The sequence below is a fragment of the Rattus norvegicus genome, chromosome 18, assembly GCF_036323735.1.
Source record: "Rattus norvegicus strain BN/NHsdMcwi chromosome 18, GRCr8, whole genome shotgun sequence".
NCBI classification, from domain to species: Eukaryota; Metazoa; Chordata; class Mammalia; order Rodentia; family Muridae; genus Rattus; species Rattus norvegicus.
In genome coordinates this window covers 70,915,805-70,935,524 of record NC_086036.1, presented here as the reverse complement: position 1 = coordinate 70,935,524, position 19,720 = coordinate 70,915,805, and the positions used below count along the sequence as shown (strand labels likewise).

At 43.3% G+C, this 19,720-nt stretch overlaps 1 protein-coding gene and 1 pseudogene across 13 annotated transcripts in view; one reads left to right on the top strand and one right to left on the bottom strand.

The window, feature by feature from the left end:
* The window catches only part of Dym (dymeclin), a 296,172-nt gene that overhangs the window by 240,482 nt on the left and 35,970 nt on the right, over nucleotides 1-19,720 (bottom strand). For all 13 annotated transcript variants that reach the window (XM_063277161.1, XM_063277165.1, XM_063277162.1 and 10 more), the window contains 3 exons: nucleotides 15,460-15,650; nucleotides 4,532-4,584; nucleotides 2,091-2,184 (listed from right to left, as the gene is read on the bottom strand). In XM_063277161.1, the coding sequence (XP_063133231.1) occupies nucleotides 2,091-2,184; nucleotides 4,532-4,584; nucleotides 15,460-15,599 (287 nt within the window). In that variant the 5' untranslated portion in view covers nucleotides 15,600-15,650. The remainder of the gene's footprint in view (nucleotides 1-2,090; nucleotides 2,185-4,531; nucleotides 4,585-15,459; nucleotides 15,651-19,720) is intronic.
* LOC120098440 (U6 spliceosomal RNA) lies at nucleotides 16,579-16,678 on the top strand (annotated as a pseudogene).

Sequence of the window (19,720 nt, the reverse complement as noted above, 5' to 3'; positions counted from 1 at the left end):
GTCTGTATAGACATCCTGCTTGTATGACAGTGTCTGTATAGACAGCCCGCTTGTATGACAGTGTCTGTATAGACTGCCTGCTTGTATGACAGTGTCTGTATAGACTGCCTGCTTGTATGACAGTGTCTGTATAGACAGCTGCTTGTATGACAGTGTCTGTATAGACATCCTGCTTGTATGCAGTGTCTGTATAGACAGCCTGCTTGTATGACAGTGTCTGTATAGACTGCCTGCTTGTATGACAGTGTCTGTATAGACAGCCTGCTTGTATGACAGTGTCTGTATAGACATCCTGCTTGTATGACAGTGTCTGTATAGACAGCTGCTTGTATGACAGTGTCTGTATAGACTGCCTGCTTGTATGACAGTGTCTGTATAGACAGCCTGCTTGAATGACAGTGTCTGTATAGACAGCCTGCTTGTATGACAGTGTCTGTATAGACAGCCTGCTTGAATGACAGTGTCTGTATAGACTGCCTGCTTGTATGACAGTGTCTGTATAGACAGCCTGCTTGAATGACAGTGTCTGTATAGACTGCCTGCTTGTATGACAGTGTCTGTATAGACAGCCCGCTTGTATGACAGTGTCTGTACAGACAGCCCGCTTGTATGACAGTGTCTGTATAGACAGCCCGCTTGTATGACAGTGTCTGTATAGACAGCCCGCTTGTATGACAGTGTCTGTATAGACTGCCTGCTTGTATGACAGTGTCTGTATAGACAGCTGCTTGTATGGCAGTGTCTATATAGACAGCCCGCTTGTATGACAGTGTCTGTATAGACAGCCTGCTTGTATGACAGTGTCTGTACAGACAGCCTGCTTGTATGGCAGTGTCTGTATAGACAGCTGCTTGTATGACAGTGTCTATATAGACTGCCTGCTTGTATGACAGTGTCTGTATAGACTGCCTGCTTGTATGACAGTGTCTATATAGACAGCCCGCTTGTATGACAGTGTCTGTATAGACAGCCTGCTTGTATGACAGTGTCTGTATAGACAGCCCGCTTGTATGACAGTGTCTGTATAGACTGCCTGCTTGTATGACAGTGTCTGTATAGACAGCCTGCTTGTATGACAGTGTCTGTATAGACAGCTGCTTGTATGGCAGTGTCTGTATAGACTGCCTGCTTGTAGGACAGTGTCTGTATCTTACAGTTACAGTAAGCCGGTGGCAGCTACTGCGTTTTCTATCAGATCACAGTCTACGTAGTGAAATCTACTGGGTTAAAACAGCTACTGGCACTTGTAGGCAGAACTGTTTTGTCCTTAGCTTTATATCTGTCTCACATGAAACCAACTGAGAGCAAAGAAAGCTAAAACTCTGGTAGCATAAAGAGAATATATACACGTATACAATGTAACACAGCACAGTACCTGCTATTTGTATTAATGGCAGGAGATGTTTAACTGGGTTTGATAGATTTCTTTATAAGCAGAGCAATTAAACAATCTTAAAGATACTATCTATCTAAAACAATTTTATAAGAGCCAGGCACAGAGGCTCCCACCTGTTATCCCACAGCACTTGGAAGCTTAAAACACCAGAGTGCCTGGTCTAGCCTGGTCTACAAACAAATTCAATGTTCTAGTCATAAACAATCAGACATCCCCAGATCCAATATTGAGGACATAGGAGTTATAGATGCAGAATAAGATAGCATCAATCTAAGTTGCTATTTAAACTAGATTAGTAATAAGGAGTGGTAACGGGAGGAAACACCTTTTATGATAACAAGCTCACCGTGACAACGGAGGGTAATGGCAGGATGAACATGAGCAAAGAAATGTCACCATAAAACCCACTTTATGTGCTACCGAAAACAAAATGAATGATTAATTTTAAAACTGAATTAAAATAATTACATAATTACTAATCATTTTAAAGAATATAATTTTAATAACTAACCAAAGTGCTGGAATCAAATTACTGAATCTCACACCAACAATTTAAGACCCTAAAATAAAAACTTCTCTTTTACTTTTTTTCTCCACAGAGGCTTTCAAAAGACCTTAGCCTATTCCCTGCACCAAATAAAAACTATCCCTCACAGTGCCATGCACGCCACAGCGACGTTAAACAGCGACTTACTTCTGACACTCGGCCGAAAGCCTGAGCTCTCTGGTTCTAGCAAGGAAGACCTTAGTTAGCGCAGCGAGGTTCCCTGTTCGAGGGTTGTTTTCAACTGCAAGAGACAAGAAAGGCGTTTACATGGTTAATACAGAGCACATCAGACCATTTATAAAATGTCACCCTGAAACTGCTGACTGCTCACTCGTGCAGACAATTTCACGTCCAATTCAGAAAATAAGCGAAAGAGAAAATGCTACTCTGGGTCTCTGCTGGACAATTTGACGTCAACTTGACACAAGCCAGAGGCAACTGAGAGGAACCTCAAGAAAATGCCTCCATGAGATGGGTCTTATGCAGGCCTGTAGGACGTCTTTTTAGTGATTGACTGGGGAAAGCCCAGCTCATTGTGGGTGATTTCATCCCAGGGCTGGCTGGTGGTCCTGGTTCTATAAGAAAGCAGGCTGAGCAAGCCAGGGGAAGCAAGCCGGTAAGCAGCACCCTCCATGGCCTCTGCATCAGCTCCTGTCTCCAGGATCCTGCCCTGCTTGAGTTCCTGTCCTGATTTTCTTTGATGAACACTGAAATGCAGGCATAAGCTGAATAAACCCTTCCCTCCCCTACTTGCTTTTGGTCATGGTGTTTCAGCACAGCAAAAGAATAGTAACTAAGAGAGAGTCATAACTACAAATATCCAATTTTTATTTACAAAGTAAACAGCAGAAGGAAGGGTAACCTCAAGTGAGTTAAGCACGAATATTACTATAATTTTTCATATTCTTTTTAAATTTTAAAATGTATTGCTTTATTTTATGTATGAATGTTTATCCTGCACATATATCTTTGTGACATGTGCATACCTGAGGAGACGAGAAAAGGACATAGGATCCTCTGTAACTGAAATTACAGACTGTTGTAAGCTGACATGTGGGTGCTGGGAATTCAGCCCGGGTCCTCCAGAGGATCAGCTAGTACTCTAACCACTGAGCCATCCTTCCAGTTTCATTTTACATATTTTTATCTATAGGTTGCTACCTTCCCAAGGACAGATCCATATCTACTGGCTCAAATTCTTAGCTATAAGGAAATTATTGGGCGTAACAAACTGGACTAAGAAATTATCCATAGGGGCTGGGAATTTAGCTCAGTGGTAGAGCGCTTACCTAGGAAGCGCAAGGCCCTGGGTTCGGTCCCCAGCTCCGAAAAAAAGAACAAAAAAAAAAAAAAAAAAGAAAGAAATTATCCATAAAAACATCATGGCAAGTCTCTGCAGCACAAAAGCTAAGAATTTGACCAAAGAAAGAGACTATTTGATCCAAAATTTACTTTTACTGCTGAAGAAAGTTCACAAGGTTTACATGATGGGTGCAAAGTTCAAGCCACCGCAGCAACACGTGCACAGCCACTTTCTTGGCCAAGGATTTCCAGTGTAAACAGAGATTCATGGCCTTGCTGATCCAGAAATGCAAACCCTGAGGAACACTGGCCTGGGCTGTCAGAACTCATTTTCAGCAGAACTGAGAATTGTATGAGCTTCTCAACATGTGTTGAAGAGTGTCAAAGATGGAGTTCTTCAGAATATACTTGTAAAAATTAATGCAAGTCTGCTGTGGTGGTTTGAAAGGGTTTGGCCCCATAGAGTCATGTGTCTGAATGCTTGGCCAGAGGGAGTGGCCTTGTTGGAATAGGTGTGGTTTGTTGGAGGAAGTAAGTCAGCATAAGCGGTCACTGAGGTCTCCTATGGACAAGCTCCATCCAGTATGGACTCAGAGCCTCCTCCTGGCTGCCAGTGGAAGACCACCTCCTCTTACTGCCTGTGGATCAATATGTAGAACTCTCAGCTCCTCCTGCACCATGCCTGCCTAGATGCTGCCATGCTCCTGTCTTGAAGATAATGGACTAAACCTCTGAAACTGTAAGCCAGCCCCAGTTAAATGTTGTTCTTATAAGAGTTGCCTTGGTCATGCTGTCTGATCACAGCAGTAAAACCCTAAGACATCTGCAAACACAAACTGTAAGGGAATATACAAAGGAAGCCAGGTGGAGGCCCCATGCCTGAAATCCCAGGAGGATCCACTAATAACACTACAGAGACCAGTCACATGGACAAAGTTGTACAAAGCACCGATGAGTCCATGAAACAAATAATTACTACCATCACCATCATAATCAAGAATGCTACTACAAGGGCTGGAGAGATGGCTCAGTGGTTAAGAGCACGGACTACTCTTCCAGAGGTCCTGAGTTCAAATCCCAGCAACCACATGCTGACTCACAACCATTTGTAATGGGATGCAATGCCCTCTTCTGATGGGTTTGAAGGAAGCAACAGTGTACTCATATACATTAAATAAATAAATCTTTAAAAAAAAAGAATGCTATATTAGATCAACTCATATTATACTATTAAAAATTTTTACAGAAAAATTTAAAAACTGTCTTTGTCTCCCTCCCCACCTTACCCAAAGACTTGCAAACTGAAATGGTTGCCTCTTCTAACAGCTTCAACTCAGTACTGTAAAGACAAAAGAATGAGAAACAATTTAGAATGCAATACTAAGTATGTACACACTAACAGAATGTATCCACTGGAAACGTAAATCAGAACAAGAATAGGGTTAACAAGGAAGACAATAAAATTAGCAATATAAAACAAAGCTGCACAGCCTGGGCTACAGTGCAGACCCTGTCTCAATTCAATTTTCAGTGCAGTTAGGAAATACTCTAATTCACAAGAGAGTAAGAGAAGAGCTGGGGGAGCCCTATCTTTCAGGACCTGGGATATGTAATCCAAAACAGAACAAAGCACAGATTGATCATGCCCTTACGGTCACTTAGAGACGTGATGCTATGCTTAGGAAACACGTGACATACGGATTCAATATGGTCAAATAATTGAGCAAAGGGCAGGAATGGTGTGGTGTACCTGTCATTACCAGCATTCAGGCTGGAAGAGTGTCATGAGTTCAAGGCCAACCTGGACTACATGAGCTGAACAGTAAATTTCAGAACAGCCTGGGCTACACTGTAGACCCTGTTTCAAACAATAACAACAAAATTAAAACAAATGAACAAAAAAAGGGAAGCAGGCAAGAAACTAAAGAATACACATACAAGCCTCAGTGGTTCAGAGACACAGAAAAACACAAAAGCATGGTAATACACACCTTATTTACCAAAGGTCTGGGAGGCAGAAGCAGGGGGATCTCTATGAGTTTGAGGCCAGCCTGGCCTACAAAACAAGCACCAGGGGCTGGAGAGATGGCTCCGTGGTTAAGAGCATCCGACTGTTCTTCCAGAGGTCATGAGTTCAATTCCCAGCAACCACATGGTGGTTCACAACCATCTGTAATGAGATCTGATGCCCTCTTCTGGTGTATCTGAAGACAGCTACATAATAAATGAATAAATCTTAAAAAAAAAAAAAAAAAACAAGCACCAGGCCAGCCAGAGCTATAAAGTAAGACCTCATGCCCCCCCAAAAAAAACAAAACAAAATAAAAACAAACAAAACACAGTAGTGAGAAGGTTGTTTGTTTGTAAACTCTGTAACTCAAAAGTAAAAAGAACCCCAAAACATCTATTTTAAAAGTGAGCAAAGGAAGAGGCCGGGCAGTGATGACAGCTCTGTAAATTCTGGGAGCTCTGCAAATTTGAGGCCAATCTGGTCTTCACAGAGTTCCGGGACAGCCAGGACTAGACAGAAACAGCTCAAAAAACCAGAGGTTGGAGGCAGAGAAAGAGAAATGGGTCCAAGGTTAAGAGCACCAGCTGCTCTTACAAAAGACTTGGGTTTGGTTCCCAGCACCCACATGTAGGCTTCACAGCCATGCCCAACTCCAGGTCCAGGGTATCTGATGCCCTCTCTGACATCCACAGGCACCAGACACACCACACAGACATAAATATATCCATGTGGGCAAAGCACTACCATACTGATAATAAATCCTTTGCTTACTCATTTGTTTTGAAACAGGGTTTCTCTCTCGGGGTCTCAGTCTTTTTTCTCTCTCTCTCTCTCTCTCTCTCTCTCTCTCTCTCTCTCTCCCCACACACACACACACACACACACACACACACACACACACACATACACACACAAAATCTTCAGAGATCAGCAGGTTTCTGCCTCCCTCCCTGGTGCTGGGATTAAAAGTGAGCACAACTATGCCAGCTTTTTATTCCTTAATGGAAGGCAGTGGCTAGATGTGGTGATACACGTGCCTTTAATCCTAGCCCTTGGGAGACTGGCAGGTCTCTGTGAGTTCAAGGACAGCTTGGCTATAGTCCCTGGACAACCAAGTTGCCATGGTGAATGAGACCTTAATCATGTTAGAAATGGGAATTCAGAAACATGGCAAGCACAGAGACCCCGCCATGTTTAGGACACGGGTCATCTGTACAAGCTGTAAATTAGTGATCTTAACCATCTCTCTGGCCACCAGGTCACACGACGGCAGAAGACCACGGTGGCCAGATGTCCAGACTCCTGGAGCTACTGTTACAGGTTGTTGTGAACTGCCAGATGTGAGTGCTGAGAATCAATCTCTGGTTCTCCAGAGGAACAGGAAGTGCTCTTAATGGCTGAGCCATCTCTCCAGCCACGAATGTATCCTTTGAAGTAGTTTAATTTCCATCTCAGAATGATCTCACCTCCTTGGAAAGCTGCTCTTTGTGGCTCTCCAGGCAACTAGCACCAGCCTTTCTGTGTTGAGGCCCAGGAAGCCTTGCTCTCCTTACTCACAGCTACCTCAACCCCACCTCAGCAATCACTTCCGCCAAAGCATCCTCGGCCCCCACATTTATGTCCCGTAAAAGCAGGGCAAGTGCAACAAAATATTTTGGGGTTGGGGTGGCCACAACATGAGGAACTGTGAAGGGTGGCAGCTCCAGGAAGGCTGGGAGCCGCTGCAGCACAGGAACTCAGCCAGGCACACTGGCTGCCACGATAGAGTCCTTCCTCTTGCCCACCCACTTCCCAGTGTCCTACACTTCTCGGGCATTTAAGAATAATGTGCTTTGCCAGCTGCTTGGTTTGGAGCGCCAGTGAGGTAGGGAGCAGCTAAGCTGGCTGGTCACTGGCAGCAGTCATGGGCACCCGGCACTTTAAACAGATGAGCTCAGATGTTCTGGCAAGAGACAACAAACAAATCCTGTGAAGTAAATACGAGTAAAACGGTACTGCAAAAACATGCCAACGTTTCCAAGACAATTACAGTCAGAAACCGAATGTTTCCTCAGACAGACCTGGGGCCCTGGAAATATGCCAAAAGGGACAAGAGGCAGCAAATACTAATTCAGATCAAAGGATGCCACACAGAATACTTCAGACTCGCTCACTACAGCAACTCCATATCTGTAGGACATTAAAAGTAGTTAAAATTCATAATCACATTGTCAAACCCTTGCTCCCAAACTAACCTCTACTAAACAACCATCAGGGTTCTGAAGCAATCGTCCTCTGATGCCACCTCAGGAACTTTCTTGGACCATAGCCACTCTGTCAGTCTCGGACGGCAAGTTACAGAAAGGAACAGTCACAAAGGAGACAATCTTGCTATTTCCGGTGCCATCCCAACACACAGCACAATTGAAGAGACTGGAAGATGATAGAAAGAGCTCCCTGGGCCACACACAACTCTCCTTACGGGGTTCTGACATGCTCTGGCCTCCACAGGCACAGGCACAGGCACACGTGAGGTGCACATACATACATGTGATACACACATACATGTACATGCATGCAAAGCACTCATACCCATAAAAGAAAATACATTTGAAAGTACCTTTTAAAACAAGAAAAGTGTATCATGCACATAACTTGTTATAAAAATTCTATCAAGCTGGGCAGTGGGGGTGCACCCCAGCACCCCAGAGCCAGAGGCAGGCAGATCTCTGAATTGTAGGCCAGCCTGGTCTACAGAGTGAGTTTCGGGATAGCCAAGGCTACTCAGTGAAACCCTGTCTCGAAAAACAAAAACGAAATATATCTATGTCATAATTACAACTGCACAAAACAATGTGAGTGACTAGGAACTGAGACCAACGCGAATATGATGAGGAAAATGGCGGCTGACTCGTGGCTGACTGCTATGGAACCATCAATCCAGCGTACTCAGAAGCAAACCTCTAACGCACACATGCTCTTTCACTCCCAGCTTGCAGCAATCCAGACTGGCTGTGATTTACTTTTTAGGTATACATGTCCCATACGCAAACGGTGAAAGAGGAAGATTTCACAGTTCAAACCTCTTAGAGAAAACAGACGAGCAAAAAGCTGCTGCAGGAAATTACAAGTGACTTCTGAACACAGATTTGTTAAACAAACCACAATTAGGAGGTTTATAAAACAAATACAAAAAATGTCTTAGTCCCTCTCACTGAAAACTGTCACAGAATGTCTTCACAGTTGACACTTTACCCTAATGTCGTTTGTGGCCTGCGAAGCACCCATTCTAACAAACAAGCGATCTTTGTCGGTTTAGGGCAAGGCCCAGGTACACCAGCAAGTGGCCATTCAGAAAACCACAGAGGCATTTCTGAAGACTCTCCCCACGTCAGCAAAGACGGAAGAACAGAAATCATTCACAAAACCACCAAGAATCGGCCCATTCAGTGGTTAGACTGCAGGAAGGTTAATGCTTTAAAAGAACCTATTCACAGGAAAATTTTAAGGATAAAACTGCATATAAATTTATTGCAGAAAATTTTTAATACATCAGGCAGAACCAAAAAGGTGTTTGTATTCGTGAGACTCACAATCTATATGCTGCCACTCAACCACCAAAATCAAAGGCCTGGGACTATCACTCTGTCAAAACTACAGCAACCGCCACAGTGGGTAAGACCGCATTTATTTTCCCAGGAAAATAGAAGAAATTAATGCTTTAAAATCCAGATCTGAACGCTGCTGAGAAAGCAATCAAAGGATCAACGATATTCTTGGCCCCTGACTTCAGCACAGTGACAATGCTGCTTGTCCCCATTTAAGCATATCACTTGATCCTTTCAGCCAGACACTCCTGAGCTAATGCAGGGCAGCCTCTTTTCTGTCTCTCAAGTTAGGAAACACATGTTTTTTTTAGATTTATTTATTTATTATATATGAGTACACTGTAGCTGTTTTCAGACACACCAGAAGAGGGCAGCAGATCCCATTACAGATGGTTGTGAGCCACCATGTGGTTGCTGGGAATTGAACTCAGGACCTCTGGAAGAGCAGTCAGGGCTCTTAACCACTGAGCCGTCTCTCCAGCCCAGAGGAAACACATTTAAAATTTAAGATCACACAACCAACTAACCCTAGCCAGAGAAGACACACTCCCCTCCAGCAAGGTAAAAATACTGGACAAGCCACCTTTTCCTTGCAAGCAAGCCTGCCAACAGTAACATCCAAGCGCAGTGTGTCTGTGGGTGACATGAGAAGCACAGCTGTGGACAAGTGTAAACTGTGACCGGGCAACCTCACGGGCCTTTTCTTGAAGGCACTGGCTCATTACAGTGCAGCTCTCTGTTGTCATTTGAAGCTCAGTTTGATAAATCCACACATCCAAGAGGAGACACGTGGCCACTGAAGTAATTCATCTCTAAGGAAGGATGTATGTATGTATGTATGTATGTATGTATGTATGTATGTATGTTACATTTGGCCCTTAGCATCCAAGAGGAGACAGTGGCACATGGCCATCAAGGTAATTTACCTGGGTTACACTTGGACCTTATCAGCCACTCACTGTATATGTACAACGTCCCAGGGCTCAGTGCTAACAGACACAAGAACAGTACAGATGTGAAAAGTAACTGGAAAGAGAGGACAATCAGGCTAGCACAAGAAAATGTGAAAGACTTCATAAGTAACTAATACAACGCAAGGCCTCTTAGCAGAATGTTCTCATTTGCCATAATACAAGGACAATCCCTGAAAAAAGAGCTGAAGTGGTTAATCGGAACCCAGCAGTGCTAAGGAGAAAGGAAGCCTCTTTGTGTCTAACAAATGAAGCTCTGAGCCAGTCATGAATGGCATCCATCACATGACTCCGTAATTCACGATACATAGAGTGGCAGAGGTTACCAGGGAGGAGCGGTGAGGGAAGTCTGTACTATTTAATGGGCGAGGCACTTCTGTTTCATATGAAAGAAAGGTCCAGGAAATAGACTGAGGAGAGTTACATAAACACAATGATTTAAATAAATTATATAACAATAATACATCAGATTTTTGTAAAAAAAAAATTGAAAGTGGTGTTTGTAAATAGACACGAGTGCTTTAACTTTTGTGTCTGTATTTTATAACTCTTCTATAATTAAAAATTACTTAAATATTTTAAAATTATTGGTTAAAAAAAGTCTTAAAGAAGTCATCTACTTACACAACCTAGTTATAAGGAAATTTATCACACTTCTATTTTTATGAATGAAAAATGAGACAACAGTGATGTGGTCGACATTAAATAATTTAAGGCTTTTCATTAGGCAGACTAACCCCCTGAGAAGGGAAAGACTGTAAGGGGGCAGTGTAAAGGCTATGACGAAAGCATTTTAATGGACACTAAAAACCACACATAGCCTATGGACCTGGTTTGTCTTGACTGCTATTAAACATCCCCTTCTTAGGTTTCGCCCAACTGTACTTGAGGGTTTGGACCTGAGCATGCCGTCCTCTGTCATTAGACAAGTGCTGCCGTTCTGCCTTATCTCAGCACCATCTAGTGCCCAGTGTGTAGAATAGTTCTCCGGACGCAGAAGGCTGCCTTCAGGACAGGGCTGTCAGAAAGGCACCGGGTGGCAGCAGACACAAGCACCACAGCCTGGCAGGGTCTGCACTCAGGTTCTACACAGCTCAACAACTACTTCCCAACAATCACGTGACCAGCAGTGTGAAGGCTCATGCCTGTGACCCCAAGCTAAAGCAGAGGTGGGGGGTTCGAGAGCCTCAGGACAGCCTGGACTACATAGCAAGACCCTTTGTTTAAGAGAAGAAAGAATGCCAACCAACTAGGGCTTCCAGGGACTAAGCCACTACCCAAAGACTATACATGGACTGACCCTGGACTCCGACCTCATAGGTAGCAATGAATAGCCTAGTAAGAGCACCAGTGGAAGAGGGAAGCCCTTGGTCCTGCCAAGACTGAACCCCAGGTGAACGGGATTGTTGGGGGGAGGTTGGTAATGGGGGAAGGATGGGGAGGGGGGAAACAAAGAGAAGAAAGAAGGAGAGGGGGGAGGAGGATCGAGGGAGGACAGGGAGGGAGGGAGGAAGCCAGTCAGTCTTATGGCTTCCAACTGAAAAGAAGTGTGTATGGGAAAAGTGGTTCGATTTATGTTCATTCCTCAGTTTCCACTCTTAAGGCAATCCTTGCTATTCTGACCTAACATTAACGTCCTTAAAGAAAAGGAGTGTGTACCTGTCAAACCCCACAGTAGTGTTCTCATGTTGTGGGTCAAGACCCGGCTGGGGGCCCAAAGGCCCTTTCACAGGGGTCACATATCAGTTATTTGCATTACAATTCACAACAGTAGCAAAATCACAGTTATAAAGTAGCAATGAAAATAACTTTATGGTTGGGGTCACCACAGCATGAGGAGCTGTATCAAAGGGTCACAACCTCAGGAAGGTTGAAAACCACCTCCCTAAGGGAACGTGTTTCACCTAATCCATCCTACAAGAGCCCACATGGATCCCACTCCCTCAGCCAAAAAAAAAGTAAGCAATAGGTGACAGCCACAGCTGTACTTCCCCAGTTAGGACCGAGTCTCCCTATAGGCCACTTCCTACCTGAGCAGCCTAATCAGGTCACTGTGAAAGACCAGGAGGTCACCGGAAAGTACTTTTAGCAATTCCCTGACAACAGCCAAGCCTGCCACACTTGCCTCTCACTCCTCTCAACACAACTGACAAGTTAAGACAGCCCTCCTGTATGACATCACTCGCTGCCATACTAAATGTAAAAACAAGACACTGAAAACAACCCAATGTCCACACTGACTTAGGATGTCCACCACTGTATGCTTTGCCCCCACCAAAAGGAATGATGAGGCTTAATAATCTACAGAAGGCTCTTCAAGGTATAACCAATTCAAACCGTGGTCGCACGGCCTTTAATTGCAGAACTCGGGAGGCAGAAGCAGAGGCAGAGGCAGGAGGATCTCTATGAGCTAGAGGCTAGCCTGGTCTACAGAGCAAATTCCGGACTGCCAAGGCTACACAGAGAAACCCTCTCTCCAAAACTAAAGGAGGGAAAAGTATGTAGGATGCACGATATTTTGGTCAAAAATTAGGATGATGTGTGTGCATATTTATCACAGATGCATAAAATATCATTCAGAAGATACTGGAGCAAACTGGTAATGGTTACCTCTGGGGAACAGAATCTGGGGAAGAGAATCAGGCACAAAGAAGAGACAGAGGAAGACAAACACATTTTCATAACTTTCATGATCTTTGGAGTCTAAACCACAAAAATGCTTATTTTAGGAAAAAAGGGAAGTAAAATGATAACTTTTTTTTTAAATGATAACTTTTTACTTCCAACTACAGACATCATGGTCAACACTGGGAAGGCCCTTGTCTTTACTCCTGTTAGGAATGTCCAACCTTTACAAAACAGCCATATAAAATAAAGGTAAAACAAAATCAAAAGAGAAGCTCTCGTGCTCAGCTAAGCTTGTAACTTGGGCCACATGTATAATCATCTCCAACACATGCAGCCCAGAGGCCCTAGATCAGACACACCTGTACCATCCACCTTCTTTGGGGCTGTTCTTATCTGGTTCCTTCCAGTTTCCAGAATCTTGCAGAATCTTCCAGAACCATCACTGTCCACCCAGCGCCTCCATGCTGCCCACCTTTCTACTTGTCAGCAGCACGGTGTGTCTGGCTTTACATCTAAACTGACTTTCATTCTTTATTTACTTGAATTGTGTTTCAGAAAGATAAAAACCTTCTTGACAACAAGTAATGTTTACAGAATGACAGTACCATAAGACGACACACTTAAAATATCAAGCAAGATGAAGAGCTTGGGTGAGATGTTTCTGGATGTTCACGCTCTCCTGCACATCCATAACTACCTCTATCATGCTCCCCTCTCTACTATAAACCTTTGAGAGAACATGGTACCACCTTCTTAGCTCACCATAAAGGCCTGAGAAACAAATGGTAGAGCAAGACCGCGAGAGCTCTGGTCCTGCAGCTCTAAATGATAACCACGGCGCACACATTATGAACATGCTCACACACATTCTTCCACACGAGCATACTCAGATACCTACAAATCAAAACATGATAAATACTAATTTATTGTGCTTTTTACCACCATTACGTGCTTTAGAAACCTGTATAAAATCAACCACATAAACAGTTTTTAAAGATGTTGTTAAGAAAAATAAAAAGGGAGCTAAATAAAGGCTTGAGGATGTGCGCCCAACACAGAAATCTAAAAATCCAGGAGTTGTGGCCGCTCCCTCAATCCCAGCACTGGGGAGGTGGAGTCAGGTGGAGCCCTGAGGCTCACCAGTCAGCCAGCCTCAGGTAATCAGCAAGTTCAAGCTACACAACAGACCAAAACAAACGAGGGATGGCCTCTGAAGAATGAGGCCAAAGGCTGACCTCTGACCTCTACACTCATGAGCACACACATACAACACATCTACACACACACACTCAAGACCTAGTTCCCATCAAGGCTAGACTGGCTGACCAGCCAGCTCTGGGTCATCTCTCCCCATCCTGTCTCACAGTAGAGCACAGGTACAATGGTCACAGCCATGTTTTGGTTTTCTGAGACAGAGTCCTACTATGTAATCCTGGCTGGCCTGAAACTCGCTATGTAACCAGTCTGGCTTCGAATTCACAGAGGTCCACCTACTGTGTGAGTTATCCAGGTGCTGGGATTAAAGGTGTGCACCACCACACCCAGGTTTTTGTTCTTTGTATAAACATGGATGCTAGAGACTTAACTCTCGCACGCACGGGGAAGGCACTTTACCAGGCCCTCCACAACAGCAGAAGGCATTCTCAACCATGAGCGTCTCTCCTGCCCCATGGTGCTGTGGACTGTTCTTCTGAAACAGGTCTTACTGTATAACCCAGGCTGTGCAGACCCTAACAACATCCTACCTCTTTCAATGATTTACTTCAACATGCTTTAAAAAACAAAAGGCAGAGAAATCAGGCACGGTGACACACACCTGTGAGCCCAACACCTGGGACGCAGAGTCGGGAAGATCAGGGGTCTAAGGCCATTGTGCTACATGGAGAATTTGGAGCCAGCCTGTACTGCATGAGACCCTGACTTAAACAAAACAGTCAAGGCTTCATGACGAGACCCTGTCTCGAAATATTAAAAGCTCCACCGATACAGAAATAGCAGAAATGCCCTTTATCTGATGAATGAACAGAGAAAAATGCACACTCTCACGGCAGAGCCTGAGCAACAGACAGAAAGGCAGGAGAAGCACGTGGTCCTTACTTAGACCACCTGTAAAGGAAGGAGGACTCCACTGAGAAATAGCTGAGAAACAGCTAGAGCTCTCACGCTTGCTAATGCCGGGGGGTGGGGAGGACACAGGAAGTGACGTGACTCCGAGTGGGTACAGGATGGAGTCCCTCCAGATGGCCATCCGAAACTCCCAGAGCTCTGTGGCTCAGAGAGTGTACACAAAATTACAACAGGGAATGATACGTGACTCAAAGTGAAAAGAAATCAGTTTCACCCACGGCTATGAAGCTGCCACGAGAGAGGTGTAAAACAACCACGCCGTATTGTGCTGCAGTTGCACAGGGCAGACGCTAACAACAGTTCCCCAAGCAGAAAGTCTGCAAGTAACAAAGTCAGACACGTGAGGAGAGGGAGCCCTTTCCCCACTCCTGCAGCTCCCGGAGGTGCTCCCGTCTCAAGGTTCAGCATCCCACTCCAAACACTCACTAGGGATACATGTGGATGCACGTGAGTATTAGACTCCGCTGTGAGCTTACAAAGCATTAGGACGTCTAAATGCCCACAAGTAGAAACGGATGAGCAGGTTTAAAGCTGTTCTGTCAGCGTTAGAGATAAGGCTGTGCCCTGTGGTTACATATGCAAGACATAGTTTACTTCTCCCGAGAAGCAGGGAAGTGTAATGCTATCGTTTGTATTTGAACAAACTTGTAAGACCAAACGGGATATGTGGAGATAACTTCACACGCCTCTGAAGATACAGGAGAACTGCTGCTGGCGAACGTCGCTGGGAAAAGGAGACAGAGCCACCAGGTAAAACCCCACTTCCTACCTTCTAGATTTTCTACTGATGCACTTGGCAACCAGAGTAGAAAACGTGGGAAGAAGCGTACCGAAAGTGCAGGCTCCCGTGGCCTTCTATCAGAGTTCGCGGGCTCCAGGAAGTATCTTACCTGCTGGTTGGTGCAGAGAAAGAAAAAGAGAAGAGCTGATTCCAGAAGGGGTCGTTTTCAGAGATAGCCTCGGGGCCTGACAGCCTCTTTAAGTACTCATTCTTAGGTAGATCACTGATCTTGCTGCTGTTCGATCCCATCTTCTCTGTGGTAGGCAGCTTGTCTTCACATGGGCATTTCCACAGGACAACCTATTAAAAAATGGAAGGACTATTCAAATTGCTCACATGAACATCACACTGTCTGTAGCACTGAGCTAGACAGATGTATAAAGGCGTACTTGCAAATACACTGGACCTCAGGTACAAACTCCCAAGGGAGGAAACGGGATCATAGTCCATAAAGTCTATAGCCAATGTCAATCACTGCATAAGCACACCTGCGGCTGGAGAGACACTGAGCTTTCGAGCACTTGCTGCTCCAGCCTAAGTGCCAGGGTTTGATCCCAGCACCCAAGTAAGGCACCTCACAGATGCCAGTGACTCCAGCTCCATGGGAACTGGCGTCCTCTTTTGGCTTCTGTGTTCATCTGCCCACACATGTATGCACACACTTACAAGGAAGCACACATTCATGTGACTTAAAACATAATAAATCTTTAAAAAGAAAAAGGTAAGTGTAACTGCCCAAGAAAATGCCTCGAAGCAAACTGCCAATAACCCTAACTTTCTAGTTACTAAGAACAGCGCGCACACACGCACACACACACACACCAAACCACTAATGAACAAACAAATTCAGGTAAGTCTTGTTTGACTAATAGTGGGAAGTTTCAATACCCTGCCCTCATCTTTAGGTCATTGAAAATAAAAAGAATCCAAACCCCTCAGCGTTAAACCACACCACAGATCAGCTGGACTGTGAGGCATCCTCAGAGGATCATGTCCAACAGATACAGAACGCACATCCTTCTCAGCAGTACATGGAACGTCTCCGGCATCCACCACACATGCTGGTCCCCAAAACAGGTCTACACAGAAGAACTGCAGTAACTGCTTATGTCTGTCTGATCACAACTGAATCAAACTAGAAGTAAACAATAAATAACAGGAAATACACAAGCTTGTGGAGATTCCACGACACACCAATGAGTAATTGAGTCACTAAGAAAGGCAGAAGATGTGCTACGGTATATACTAAAATCAAAATGATACAGAGAAGATTAACATGGTCCCGGTGCAAGGATGACACACAAATTTGTGAAGCGTTCCATATTTTTGGATAATAGGTATAGAATAGAATGAAGACTCCCAACTTAAGGGGCCAGTAAATACATTCAACAAAATTATAGAAGAAAACATCCCTAACCTAAAGAAAGAGAAGTCCAGTTTATGGGCACACAAGAAGCCTACAGAACTCTAAATAGATTGGACCAGAAGAGAAATTCCTCCCGTCATGTAATAGTTAAAACAGCAAATGCACAAAACAAAGAAAGAATATTAAAAGCAGTAAGGGGAAAAGGTCAAGTGGCATATAAAGGCAGACCTTTAAGAATTACACTAGACTTCTCCCCAGAGACTATGAAGGCCAGAAGATCCTGGACAGATGTCATACAGACCCTAAGACAATACAAATGCCAGCCCAGGTTACTGTATCCAGCAAAACTCTCAATTAACATAGATGGAGAAACCAAGATATTCCATGACAAAACCAAATTTTCTCAATATCTTTCTACAAATCCAGGCCTACAAAGGAGAGTAGATGGAAAACTCCAATACAAGGAGAGAGACTACACCGTACAGAAAGCAAGAATATAATTTCCTTGCAATGAAACCAAAAGAGAGACAAACAAACATAATTCCACCTCTAACAACGAAAATAACAGGAAGTGACAATCACTATTCCTTAATATCTCTCAACATCAACAGACTCAACTCCCCAATAAAAAGACATAGACGAACAGACTGGATATGTAAAGAGGACCCAGCATTTTGCTGCATGCAGGAAACACACCTCAGAGACAAAGACAGACACTACCTCAGAGTAAATGGCTGGAAAACAATTTTCCAAGCAAATGGCCCGAAGAAACAAGCTGGAGTTGCCATTCTAATGTCAAATAAAGTTGACTTTCAAACAAGAGTCATTAAAAAAGATAAGGAAGGACACTTCATATTCATCACAGGAAAAATCCACCAAGATGAACTCTCAATCCTAAATATCTATGCTCCAAATGCAAGGGCACCTACATTCATGAAAGAAACCTTACTAAAGCTCAAAACACACATTGCACCTCACACAATAATAGTGGGAGATTTCAACACCCCACTCTCATCAATGGACAGATCATGGAAACAGAAATTAAACAGAGACGTAGACAGACTAAGAGAAGTTATGAACCAATTGGATTTAACAGATATTTATAGAACATTCCATCCTAAAACAAAAGGATATACCTTCCTCTCAGCACCTCATGGAACCTTCTCCAAAATTGACCATATAATTGGTCACAAAACAGGCCTCAACAGATACAGGAGGACAGAAATAATCCCATGCATCCTATCAGATCACCACGCACTAAGACTGGTCTTCAATAACAACAATAATGACAGAAAGCCCACATATACATGGAAGTTGGACAATGCTCTACTCAATGATAACCTGGTCAAGGAAGAAATAAAGAGAGAAATTAAAGACTTCTTAGAATTTAATGAAAATGAAGAAACAACATACCCAAACTTATGGGACACAATGAAAGCTGTGCTAAGAGGAAAACTCATAGCTCTGAGTGCCTACAGAAAGAAACAGGAGGGAGCATATGTCAGCAGCTTGACAGCACACCTTAAAGCTCTAGAACAAAAAGAAATAAACAAACCCAAGAGGAGTAGAAGGCAGGAAATAATCAAACTCAGAGCTGAAATCAACCAAGTAGAAATGAAAAGAACTATACAAAGAATCAACAAAAGCAAGAACTGGTTCTTTGAAAAAATCAACAAGATAGATAAACCCTTAGCCAGACTAACCAGAGATCACAGAGAGTGTGTACAAATTAAGAAAATCAGAAATGAAAAGGGAGACATAACAACAGAATCTGAAGAAATTAAAAAAGAATAATCAGATCCTACTACAAAAGCCTATATTCAACAAAACTGGAAAATCTGGAGGAAATGGACAATTTTTCTAGACAGATACCAGGTACCAAAGTTAAATCAGGAACAAATAAATCATCTAAACAACCCCATAACTCCTAAAGAAATAGAAGCAGTTATTAAAGGTCTCCCAACCAAAAAGAGCCCAGGTCCAGATGGGTTCAGTGCAGAATTCTATCAGACCTTCATAGAAGACCTCAGACCAATACTGTCCAAAATATTCCACAAAATTGAAACAGATGGATCACTACCGAATTCCTTCTATGAAGCCACAATTACTCTTATACCTAAACCACACAAAGACCCAACAAAGAAAGAGAACTTCAGACCAATTTCCCTTATGAATACTGACGCAAAAATACTCAATAAAATTCTTGCAAACCAAATCCAAGAACACATCAAAACGATCATCCATCATGATCAAGTAGGCTTCATCCCAGGGATGCAGGGATGGTTTAATATATGAAAATTCATCAATGTAATCCACTATATAAACAAACTCAAAGATAAGAACCACATGATCATTTCACCAGATGCTGAGAAAGCATTTGACAAAATTCAACACCCCTTCATGATAAAAATCCTGAAAAGATCAGGAATTCAATGCCCATATCTAAACATAGTAAAAGCAATATACAGCAAACCAGTAGCTAACATCAAACTAAATGGAGAGAAACTTGAAGCAATCCCACTAAAATCAGGGAGTACACAAGGCTGCCCACTCTCTCCCTACTTATTCAATATAGTTCTCGAAGTCCTAGCCAGAGCAATCAGACAGTGAAAGGAGGTCAAAGTAATGCAAATTGGAAGGGAAGAAATAAAAATATCACTATTTGCAGATGATATGATAGTGTACTTAAACAACCCCAAAAGTTCCACCAGAGAACTACTAAACCTGATAAACACCTTCAGCAAAGTGTCCGGTATAAAATTAACTCAAACAAATCAGTAGCCTTCCTCTACTCAAAGGATAAACAGGCTGAGAAAGAAATTACAGAAATGACACCCTTCACAATAGTCCCAAAAAACATAAAATATCTCGGTGTGACTTTAACCAAGCAACTGAAATATCTGTATGACAAGAACTTCAAATATCTGAAGAAAGAAATTGAGGAAGATCTCAGAAGATGGAAAGATCTTCCATGCTCATGGATTGGCAGGATTAAGATAGTAAA